General features: G+C 37.4%; 1 protein-coding gene across 2 annotated transcripts in view; it reads right to left on the bottom strand.

Annotated features, from left to right (window-relative positions):
- Positions 1-1,679: 1,679 nt before the first annotated feature.
- SAMD9 (sterile alpha motif domain containing 9) overlaps positions 1,680-12,127 on the bottom strand; it is a 24,438-nt gene continuing 13,990 nt past the window's right edge. For both annotated transcript variants that reach the window (XM_011998269.1, XM_011998270.1), the window contains exon 2: positions 1,680-8,271. In XM_011998269.1, the coding sequence (XP_011853659.1) occupies positions 3,497-8,263 (4,767 nt within the window). In that variant the 5' untranslated portion in view covers positions 8,264-8,271 and the 3' untranslated portion in view covers positions 1,680-3,496. The remainder of the gene's footprint in view (positions 8,272-12,127) is intronic.

The raw sequence follows: 12,127 nt of genomic DNA, 5'->3' as shown, positions 1-12,127 counted from the left end.
GCTTGTCCACCATTGTAGTTGGAAACACACAACTTGTTTGATTTTACAGGCTCACATTTGGAAAGGAATTTGCCTTATGAAGAGTCGTACCTTAAGTGTCACCCATAACTGATATAGATGGAACTCTGGACTTTAGACATTGGAGTTGGTGCTGGAACAAGTGAGACTTTTGGGGCTACTGGGATGGAATGAATGTATTTTGCATATGAGAAGAATATAAATTTAGGGAGTCAAAATGTGTCTCCCTCAAATTCATAGTTCTAAGGAAATATAAAACTAACAGGTAAAGAGAATTATGATAGATCAAGGTGCCTGTTAAATTGATTCCGCACAATTTAGGAATTTTTAAATTTTCCAAACTAAAACTCACACACATTTATTACACTGGTGTTCTTTGGAAAAGTGGGTCTGAATTATTACAATATGAAAATTGATTTGTTTTCTGTTAAAAAATGTTAAAATTTAACTTTGGCTCTAAAACGATAAAAATTAGATACCAAAAGAAGTGATGAACCAAAATGCATATTTTCAAAGTAGGGTGTTTAAGAACCAATTTGACGATTGACCTATAATAAAGACGTAATAGAAGAGTTAACTGCATAGAGCAGGGGTCAACAAACTTCCTGTAAAGAGCCAGATAGTAAATGTTTTAGACTTTGTGGCCCATAGGGTTTCTGTGGCAGCTGCACAGCTCTGTTGTTGTAGTCTAAAAGCAGCCACAGACGATACTTCAACAAATGAGCAGAGCTATGTTTCAATAAAACTTTATTTACAAAGACAAGCAGTAGACTTGATTTGTCCCACAGGCCGTAGGTTGCCCACCGCTGGCACTGAGGAAATGAGGGCTTATCAAGAGGTTCTTTTGGAGAAAGTTCTCTCATACCCCTGTGAGAACCTTCTCTCAAGCCTTGAGATAGGGGGCCCTCAAAAGTTTCACTTGAAGCGCTTTACCTGTGTCCCTCTGAATGTACAACACATGTTGTTCCCCGAACTGGAAATTACCTTCACTCTCTACCAATGGCAGAACAAACACCCATAAGTGTTTCCTTTTCCCCCGAGGGAGATCACGGGGGACAGAACATCTGCTTAAACTGGCTTAATTTGAGTTCAAAAGAATCACCCGGGAGGGCAGGACTCCAGAAGAGACAATTCTGTGTAGAGTGCTCTGAAACCTGGGGCAGACTGGGAAGTGGCTTCAGAGAAAAAAGTGACTGGACATTCTAATTGAAACTCCGTTTGACCAGAGGATTTCTTTCATGTTTTAAAAATTGAGCTGAAGTGAAATGAGCCAGGCACAGAAAGACAAATACCGCATGATTTCACTTAGATGTGGAATCTAAAAAAGCTAAACTCATAGAAGCAGAAAGTTGAATGGTGGTTTCCAGGATTGCAGGGGCAGTGGGGGAGGTAGTGGGAAATGAGATATTGGTCAAAGGGTACAAAGTTTTAGTTAGGAAGAATACATTTTGGAAATCTATTGTACAACATGATGATTATAGTTAATAAAAATGTGTATTTGAAAATTGTTAAGAGAGTTGATTTTAAATGTTCTCATCACACACACAAGTGGGCTTGAGAGGTGATAGAGATATTAATTACCTTCATTTAGTCATTTCACAGTATACGCCCATATCAAAACAAATACGCCAAACAAAACACCCAGGCTGAACACCATGAATATATACAATTTTTATTTGTCAATTAAAAAGTAACAATAAAGATTGAGCTCATAAGTTATGGAGTTAAAATTTTATGCAGAAGAAAGGGAAAAACTTCCTCCAGTGAAAAAATTCTAATGAGATTTTGAAGACAGAAACAAATCACATTTTTTTTGTTTTTGTTTTCTAAATGTTCTACAAGAGAAAATTTCAAAAGCACAATCAGTAAGAGAGAGAAAAGTATACATGTATCCAGCATGCAGCCATTGTTAACTCAGGACCAATCTTGTTTTGGTTTACTTCCCTTTCACCACCCCTACACCCCAAACACAAAATTACTAATTCCAGATCATACTATTTATTTACAAATACTGTAGTATGTATCTCTGAAAGGCATGAACTCTTTAAAAAACATAACCATGGAATCATTATACCATCTAACAAATCAATAATAGAGGACCTTAATATTCTCAAATATCTAGTCTGCGTTCAAATTTTTCTGATTGCCTAACGATTGATTTTAGATTTTGCTCAAATTAGGATCTAAAGTCTATGTGTTGCACTTTAGTTGTTAAGTCCCTTATAATGTATAGATTCCCTAACCTTTTTTTGGTCCTTTGCAATTTCTTTCTTTCTTTTTTGATTGAATAAACCAGGTTTTTGTCCTGTGAATTTCTACTTTCTGGATATTGCTGGTTGCATATTTGTTGTGGTGTTAGTAGGATTTTTTTTTTTTTAATTTCTTTTGAATTGAAAATAAGATCCAGAGACCTGATCAAATTCAGCTTTAACTACTTGGCAAGACCATCTCATGGGTGATATGTGCACTCCTATAGTACTTACAGACCCATAATGTGTGGCCTTCCTCTGTGATGTTAATATTTATCAGGATTTGGGACAGTTTGAGAAATCCGTTAGAAAGTTTTTTTTTTTTTTTTTTTTAAATCAGCTTTCTACTTAATGGTTTTGGCAGCCGTTGATTACTGCCCATACCCATAATTTTATTAGGGGAAAATTACATTTTGATTACATATCTCTGGTTGTTTTTGTTCAAAACATAGGTTATATGTTAATCTTCCAGTACATTGGCATCTTCTGGATGAGGGACTCATTAGTCTTCTCACAAGAGTCCCTTTTGTTCATTATCTTGTGGAATTTGAGTGTGAGGTTTTTTTTTAAATTGTTTGTTTGGAGGGGAGTTGATAAGCTAATTAGCTATAGAGACAAATTTTATTTTTGCTTAACTGACTCTCACTGCATGAAAAGGCAATCTAATTCTCCAGCCTACTTTGGTAAGGTCTGATGACTTCTATGAGCATGACCTTCAGAAGACTGGTTGGTCCTCTGTTCTGGAAGATCCTTGAGTGCCAAGTACATGACACATTGATGATCTGCTTAGTAAGAATAAATGTTGCTACTCAGTTTGAGAGGTTTTTGCTCTCTTTAAGAAATATTTTCCCAGACATTCTAATGTCTAAATGCCATTTGAATAGACAATCTTCTTCAATCCATGCCTGGTAAGTAGTGGGGTTCTGTGTAGCCAGCTTATTACACTAACTTCTTCTGACTCCAGTCATAGCTCCTTATTATTTTGTCATCAATGGTGTTAACCAAACCAAGGAACATATTTGCTGCTTTTCATATATTTCACTCCTTCCATTTTCACTATTGTCTTTGTAGGACTCATAACATGTTTAAGAGGAAGTTAAATACTGCATGTACAGGTCTGAAGAGCTAGGGGCTGTATCTATAACCTTGCCAGTTTAAAGCATCGATCTTGAGTCTAAAAAAATTAGGTGGTACTGAGACCAAATTCTTGGAGGAACAATATCAGACCCTTAAACAATTTCAATGTCATAAGCAAGTGGGCCTCCAATGGAAAATCCCAGGTAAAAAGACACCTTTTCTATGCTTCTGCCGCTTCTAAGTTGACCTAAAAAAGTGGGAGTAATGGGTATTGTGATTTTTTCATTGATTCCATACTCTATGTATAAACAATTATTTTCAGCTCGACCTTGTAAACGAAGCAAAAGTTCTTGGACTTTTTCCTCCTTCCACACATCTCCACTCTGCCACAAGGAATTAATATCTGGTGTCTTTTCAAAGCACTGATCAATTTTTCCTTTGTGAACAAGTCTTTTCAATCTTTTACCTTTTCCAAGAAAGAAATACGCAATTGGTTGCTTTGTACGATGCATATGTTTATATTGCCCCTTGAAAGAATTTTCCAGTGCTTGAGCATACGCCTTCATTTGTTGAGAATGTTGATCTAGTTGTTGATTTTCTGGCCAGAATAAGAGGGAAGCTAGAAAATAAGGTTCTGAAAACCGATGAGTCAGTCCTATTGGTTGCAAGACTTCTCGAAGCTGATCTTTTAGTTTTTCAACTGGCTTTACTAATGTCGAGGTAGGTTTGATACAGGAGAGAATAATGTTGGCCAAGATGAAATTTAACTTTTCTTTTGACTCGATTTTGACAGTGCATTGTTCTAAGAGAAAAGCATATTTGTTCACTATATCTTCCATAGTGCTTATAGCATCCTCTTGACTTTTGATAAGATATTCCAAGAGCCCAGAAAACTTGTCTGCTTTTAAAGCTACTAGGCTTTTCCTGCATCTCTCTATTTGAAGTGGCTCACTGAACTTTGATCCAAGACCTACGTCTTGTGATTCTTCTAAGAGACAAAATATATCTGTATATTTCTTAAAATTTACGGCCACCTTTCTCCGAGTTTTGGCCTCTTCATTTTGCTTAATGTTGTTCCTGGGTTTTAGCAGGACAAAGTATTCATCAAAAAAATCAAAGGACTTTTTCAAAGAAAATTTCAATTTAGTTAAATAAGGAATATAGTTTTTGAGGGCTAATTTATATTCATCATTTTGATCCCCTGGAATATCACCACTTCCTGATACAAAATTGACCATATCTCTTTTAGATAGCTCATTTTTATTATCAAAAAAAGGAATGAGCTGGAGAATTTGGATTGTGTAAAGCCCAACTTCTATCTCTCCTTGATAACCAGCGGTATTGTAAGTATCATACCTCCTTTTTGACTTCTGATACAACCTTTCCTTCACTTCATACTCTCTATATTCACTTTGCTGTTGAGATTCTTTGAATGCACTTGAGGCCTGTTCTGCTAAATTCAAAAGAGCAATTAGATCATCAACTGAAATGTTCCTATTTCTTCCGTTTTCCTCTATCCACCATCTTATTTTACTTTTGTAGACTTGACCCAGTGTATCTGAGATATAAGAATTGTCAGGTTCTATGATTTTTGCTTGTTTTGCCCAGTTTAGAGCATTGCCAAAGTCCTTCTTTTTAATGTAGAAATGTCTTGCCAACGCTTGGCAAATGAATGCATTTGGGTTGAATCGATGGATACCTTCAAGCAATACAGCTTCAACTGCTTCATTTCCTTCATCTTTATGTAATGCTTCAATAAATGGGGAAAACCAATTTCCTGTTTCACCTTCATGTTCATTGCGGTGTCTTGTGAGTAGGAGTGTGTGCATATCTTGCAAAAATTTGCTTTTTCCCATACCGGTATCGAAGAACAAATTCTCAGTTAGCATATCCAACATAATTTGACTTTTATTCAGGTGATAGCTTTTCTTCAATTCTTCCAGTGAGAACTTTGCAATCAAAGAGTGAATGATGCGTACTCCACAGTAGTTCCCACATTCGATGACCTCTGTTTTTATCAAAATTGTAGAGTAGGTGCCCATCTTGTCTTCAAATTTTTCTGTACCCCAGAAAGCCTTCTTGTTTCCAATTCCTAAGAATCTTTCACACTGTGATAGTGAAATGGTGGTATCAGGCACATATGAATTAAGAAGAGCCAGAAAAGAAAAGAGCTTTGCTTCCTTGGTAAAAATATTCTGCCCTTTCAGGATATTCCGGACCACATTTTCTATGTATTCTTTATTAAAATTGGTTTTCATGATCATAAAGGAATAAAAATCCTCAAAATTTTTATGCTGTTCTTTGATTTCTTTCAATTTAAGCTCGAAAGCTCTCTGTTCTTTGGGAGAGAGTTGCTGTATTACGGCAATGCTGTCTGGGATCCTTGCGCTTTTTTCAGGATTTTGTGATCTCATACAATTTAGGATAATCACCAGAGGTTTTTCATATCGAATGTACTTTTTAGCTATAGCTGTTTGAATAGAGTACTGCAGAAGATAGACATTATCTTGTTCTTCAAAATCATCAACAAGGAGCAGTACAGGTACATAGTCCTGTCGGTTCATTGCCCCATAGGTGATTAAATTGGTTACCTGTTCTCCAATTTCAGAAAAATCCACTGTCTTGTTTTTTAGCACAGCACATCTGAATTTTTTCCTTAGGTCCCAGAGAATGTGCATAGCCAACGTAGTTCCCCCACAGCCTGGATGATGATACAGGTGAATAATTTTGGTACATGTTGGTTTAGAAGAATCTGCGCAGTTTTGAATCATTGCTTCAAGTCTTTCATATTTATCCCTTTTGACAAAAGGTGAAGAATAACTTTCAGAAGAGAAGTAGAAGTTCCACCATGACACTTTGCCACCTCGATAGAAGTCTTCCTCTTTTGATGCCTTGAATTCAAGGAATTTATTTTTGTCCTTCTCTAACAGTGTACCCTCACATTCATTTTCACAGATAATTTCCAGAGAAGTCATGATATCTTCTTCTTTTTTCAGAAGGACAGTCGATAAACCAATAGATGGTAAAAGTCTTTTTGAAGATTGAGTCACAGATTTTAGTTTAAGAATAGTGCCATTGATCTCTTCAAGGCTTAAAGCAGAAATACATTGGCTTGAAATTTCATCTTGGTGTTTTATTAATCTTGCTTCAAGTAGATCTTTCCATCCCTGAAATATGTGTGGTTGTACACAAATACACAGTATATTTTCTATTCCTTTGAGATCCTGGTAGAAAGCACAGAAAGTCTCAATGAGGGGATCTCTAGGGTCATCCACAGAGGATAGTAATAGAAATACCACCAAAAACTTCCCTCTTGGCATTATGTCTTCATGTGTAAGAAATGAAATCAGTTTCCTGACATCAGAAGCTCTTTCTCTTTGCCAGGAACTTGGATCAAAGGGTTTATATTTTTCACTGTCAAGGTCTGACCTGCCATTGCAGAAAATCCAGCTTGGTTGATGGTAAAGATTCAGAGTAGAAATCTTCTCATTTGGTGTGGTTTTCCCTTCTACATATATACTTGGAAAGTGAAGGTTTGCTACTCGGCTTGCTTTGTAATCTTGGACCACTCCATTGATGTTAGACTCAGGATCGAACTCCAACACAGCAAACCATTTAATTTCCTTCAGGAAATCTAAGTGTTTTGTTTGATCTGGGTGACATTTATTTGTTACAAGAATGTACTGTTCATAGTATGAATTATCTAACAAATCTTGATTTCCTGTCAATAATTTAACCAACTTTGGTCCCTCCCTTTCTTTTTTATTTGTTTTTGCTCTGAATTTTTCTTCTGCTGCTTTTCTGGACTCTGCCAGTGTTTTAAAATCTGCTTTAAATGTTCTGAAATCAGCTTTATTTTTCATAATGTCCTTAGAGCTGGTCCCATCTCGCACAAATACTGAGAATTTTTTACTTTGTTCCCATGTTTTGTTGTTGTAATTTTGAATTTTAATCTGGAAATAATCATATTGGCATTCAGAGAACTGTGGAATAATGTCCACTTCAATAACAAATCTGTCAGATAAAGTACTATTTGGCAGTAAAACTTCCACAAATCTTGGCTCTCGAATGCACTTCTTTGCTTGTTGGACCTGATGGTCTTCAAAATACTTGTTTATCATCAGATTGAAATGGTTAATGAGGGCTTCCTTGGTATCACTGGTGACTTTGACGCCAACAATTTTCCCATGGGGTTTGTCTTTGACTCCAAAATGAATAGTGCCATTGGTACGTGAATTCATACAAGCTGAAGCAAATCGGAAAACCTCATTGCTAAATTTCATCTTAACATCCTCTTCTGTGGCTGTTTCTGTATTTGTGAAGGCTTTGAATTCATGTATTGGATCAATGAGATTGCCTGGTCCTGTTTCAGGCTGTAGAATAAAATCCAACTTGTAACGATATGGATTACTGAATTCATCAAATGGGTATGATACACATGTCAGGTCTATGGATGGTTGCCTTTCCTTTGTATAATCTATTTTATCTTCTATGAGCTCAACTTTTAGTGACTCAGAAACTTTAGCAATTGTACTCATTGTAGATGGATTAGCCATATCTGGGTTCTCTTTATCCTTTTGTTTTTGCTTTGAAGTTTCTCTACTTTCCTTTTGAGACACGGTTTGGTCTTTAGGAGCATTTTTACTGGGCTCTCTCATCTTAGATGTCTGAATTGAATCTTCAATGGCTGTTTTCTGCAATTCTTTGAATAGTTCTTCTATTTGAATAGCTGGTCCATGTGTGATGCCCATATCAACAAGATGTTCTTTTTTTAACCACTTCAAGACTGCTCCATTCACATCTTGTCCAGTCAAAATTTCTCTGTGTTTTTGGTCAATCTTGTGACTTTCTAACCACCGATTTACATCCTCTTTGGTCCAATCATCTGTATTTTGTGGAAGGTTCAGTTGCTTTGCCATTCTGATACCTACATGTAGAAAAAGAAAAATTATTTAGTATTATTAAAAGTAAAATTTTGACACAATCAATTTTAGTAGATAATATATACATAATTTTCAAAATTTAGAAAGTTAGATAGGATATGCCAATGAATTATCTCTTGAGAGAACATGACTGTTACCAGTTTCCTCTGCATCCCTCCAGAGAAAGAATACCAAATACAACCACATGATCACTCTTTTTCCACATAAATTGTGGTATACTATACATAATTCTCTGGCTTCATTCACTCAGTAAATTTTGGGAATGCTTCCAGTTAGTATATATAGAGATAGTTTATCCTTATTAATGATTGTTTGCTATAATGTGTGTTTGCTGTATTATTTAAGAACATTCAATTCTGATATAGAAAATAAGAGGAAAAAGAAGGATATTTGAAACTGAGTTAGAATCAAGTTTGTCAGATACATCATGATAGACATAGATAAGGTAAATAGAGCATATGAGTATTAAACATAGTTAGAAAGGGATGTAAGAACCAAATAGTAAATATTCATGAGACACACGTGAAGCACTTGCTGTTTTTGAGGTCTTAATTGGGTTACTTATTTGGTGACACCCATTCTAATAATTTGTGTTCTCCATTGAAGAAATATCAGTAAAATCCATAGTAGCTTACCAGGCTAATGACCTTTGTCTGTGGCCAGGCATACGAATCCCTCTGCATTTCTCTGATTAGAGCAAGTGTATGTCATTGACCCATGACTTCTTCCATCTGCTGAGCCCCTTTAAACAGACCTCAACTCTGGTTCTCAAAATTGAATAGTCAGTGGAGAATGCTGAAACATCAGAGAGGAAGAGAGAAGATATATTAACTAGCACAACTGAGATAATGAGATCCTTCTACTCTTCTTGTTCTTTATCCAAGATGTGTTGCCCACCTCTTTGTTGTTGTTGTTGGGTATTTTAATTTTTTTTTTTTTAAGATGAAGTTTTGCTCTTGTTGCCCAGGTGGAGTGCAATGGTGCCATCTTGGCTCATTGCAACCTCTGCCTCCTGGGTTCAAGTGATCCTCCTGCCTCCACCTCCCAAAGTGCTGGGATTACAGGTGTGAGCCACTGTGCCTGGCCTTGTTGTGTATTTTAATTGATTTAAAAAAATATGTCCTTCAAGCATCTTAATTTTATCTGTGAGCTGTTCTGCTCTGTGTCGTCTGGAATAGCTTGCTGAGTAGTGAACTTGTTGGCTACTGTTGTATTAAAGTAATTTTTCACATGATAATTGATAAGAGCTGATTCCTGAGCAATAACTCATGGCATAATTATTTAGTTTGCAAATTTGCAGACTACTAGCCAAAAAATTAATGTCAATCTAGGCTACACAAATATAGCAATGGTTAGAAAAAATGAAATGCAAATAATAATAGTCAGCTTTAAGTATGATCCAAAACTGTGAGTCATTTTAATGAACTAAACTTTCATTTGTCATGGGAGGCATCAAATTAAATAATGGAGGCAGCCTGGGGAATGATGGCAGATAAATTATTATATAGGCCCATGTTCATGAAATAACACACAGAAATATTGCTTTCTAGTGGCAGAGACAAACTCAGGATTAGGATTTACGTTCCTTTCAAGTGAATATGCCAGAGCCATGGTCCAAGGTTTAAGCTATTATTTTTTTCATTGTGTAACTGTGGTATGCACAGAAAGTGAATAAGCAACATAACCTTACAGCTATATCAATACAAAATAGGCAAAGATAGGCAATATCTTGGTTGAGATTTTGTTCTATAATTTTATAAGATTTTACAACTGGGGAAGTTAGGTAAAGAGTACACAGAATATCAAATTATTTCTTGCAACTACATATGAATCTACAATAATCTCAAATAAAATGTTACTCAAAAAATAAAAAACTGCTATGGTATCCATTAAAGAGAAAAATATTTAGAACCGAGCAGTAATAAAAATGCTGCATATAAAAAGTTGTAAGGAACAATGTCTACAATACTTGGAGAAATATGTATAGCCTTGTATGTATTTATAAAAAGGGAAGAATGGGTGTGCCCTGCCATGCACCTGTATGGCTAAGACCCCTGCTGCATGTGTGCATGGGTGTGACCCACGCCCGCGGATTTTGTCTGGGGGACTGCAAGTACCTTCAGCCATTCTCCCTTCACACACACATGGACACAGTGTCACCTCCTCAAGCCATAGGGTGCCAAGTCTAAAGCACAGGGCCAGGTTTCAAGATGGCCAAATAGGAACAGCTCCAGTCTATAGCTTCCAGTGTGAGCGATGAAGAAGATGGGTGATTTCTGCATTTTCAACTGAGGTACCAGGTTCATCTCACTGGGGCTTGTCGGACAGTAGGTGTAGTCCATGGAGTGTGAGCTGAAGCAGGGGAGGGCATCACATCACCTAGGAAAGGGCTAGGAAATTCCCTTTCCTAGCCAAGGGAAGCCATGACAGATAGTACTTGGAAAATTTGGACACTCTCACCCTAATACTGCACTTTTCCAATGGTCTTAGCAAATGTCACACCAGAAGATTATATCCCGCACCTGGCTCAGAGGGTCCCACACCCATGGAGCCTCATTCACTGCTAGCACAGCAGTCTCAGATCGAACTGCAAGGCAGCAGCAAGGCTAGGGGAGGGGCGTCTGCCATTGCTGAGGATTGAGTAGGTAAACAAAGTGGCCAGGAACCTCGAACTGGGTGGAACTCACTGCAGCTCAAGGAGGCCTGCCTGCCTCTGTAGACTCCACCTCTGTGGGCAGGGCATAGCTGAACAAAAGGCAGCAGAAACTCCTGCAGACTGGGAGACACCTCCCATTAGGGGCCTACCGACACCTCATACAGCCAGGTGCCCCTCTGAGACGAAGCTTCCAGAGGAAGGATCAGGCAGCAACATTTACTGTTCTGCAATATTTGCTGTTCTGCAGCCTCCGCTGGTGATACCCAGGCAAACAGGGTCTGGAGTGAACCTCCAGCAAACTCCAACAGACCTGCAGCTGAGGGTCCTGACTGTTAGAAGGAAAACTAACAAACAGAAAGGACATCCACACCAAAACCTCATCTGTATGTCACTATCATCAAAGACCAAAGGTAGATAAAACCACAAAGATGGGGAGAAACCAGAGCAGAAAAGCTGAAAATTCTAAAAATCAGAGTGCCTCTTCTCCTCCAAAGGAACGCAGGCAGAAAAGCTGAAAATTCTAAAAATCAGAGTGCCTCTTCTCCTCCAAAGGAATGCAGCTCCTCACCAGCAATGGAGCAAAGCTGGACAGAGAATGACTTTGACAAGTTGAGAGAAGCAGGCTTCAGATGATCGGTAATAACAAACTTCTCTGAGCTAAAGGAGGATGTTCAAACCCATCACAAAGAAGTTAAAAACATTGAAGAAAGATTAGACGAATGGCTAACTAGAATAAACAGCATAGAGAAGACCTTAAATGACCTGATGGAGCTGAAAACCATGGCACAAGAACTACATGTCACATATACAAGCTTCAGTAGCCAATTTGATCAAGTGGAAGAAAGGGTATCAGTGATTGAAGATCAAATGAATGAAATTAAGTGAGAAGAGAAGTTTAGAGAAAAAAGAGTAAAAAGAAACAAACAAAGCCTCCAAGAAATATGGGATTATGTGAAAAGACCAAATCTACATCTGATTGGTGTACCTGAACGTGACGGGGAGAATAGAACCAAGTTGGAAAACACTCTTCAGGATATTATCCAGTAGAACTTCCCCAACCTAGCAAGGCAGGCAGACATTAAAATTCAGGAAATACAGAGAATGCCACAAAGATACTCCTTGAGAAGAGCAACTCCAAGACACATAATTGTCAGATTCACCAAAGTTGAAATGAAGGAAAAAAT

The sequence above is a fragment of the Mandrillus leucophaeus genome, unplaced genomic scaffold, assembly GCF_000951045.1.
Source record: "Mandrillus leucophaeus isolate KB7577 unplaced genomic scaffold, Mleu.le_1.0 Scaffold565, whole genome shotgun sequence".
Classification (NCBI taxonomy): Eukaryota; Metazoa; Chordata; class Mammalia; order Primates; family Cercopithecidae; genus Mandrillus; species Mandrillus leucophaeus.
This window is presented reverse-complemented; position numbering and strand designations above follow the sequence as displayed.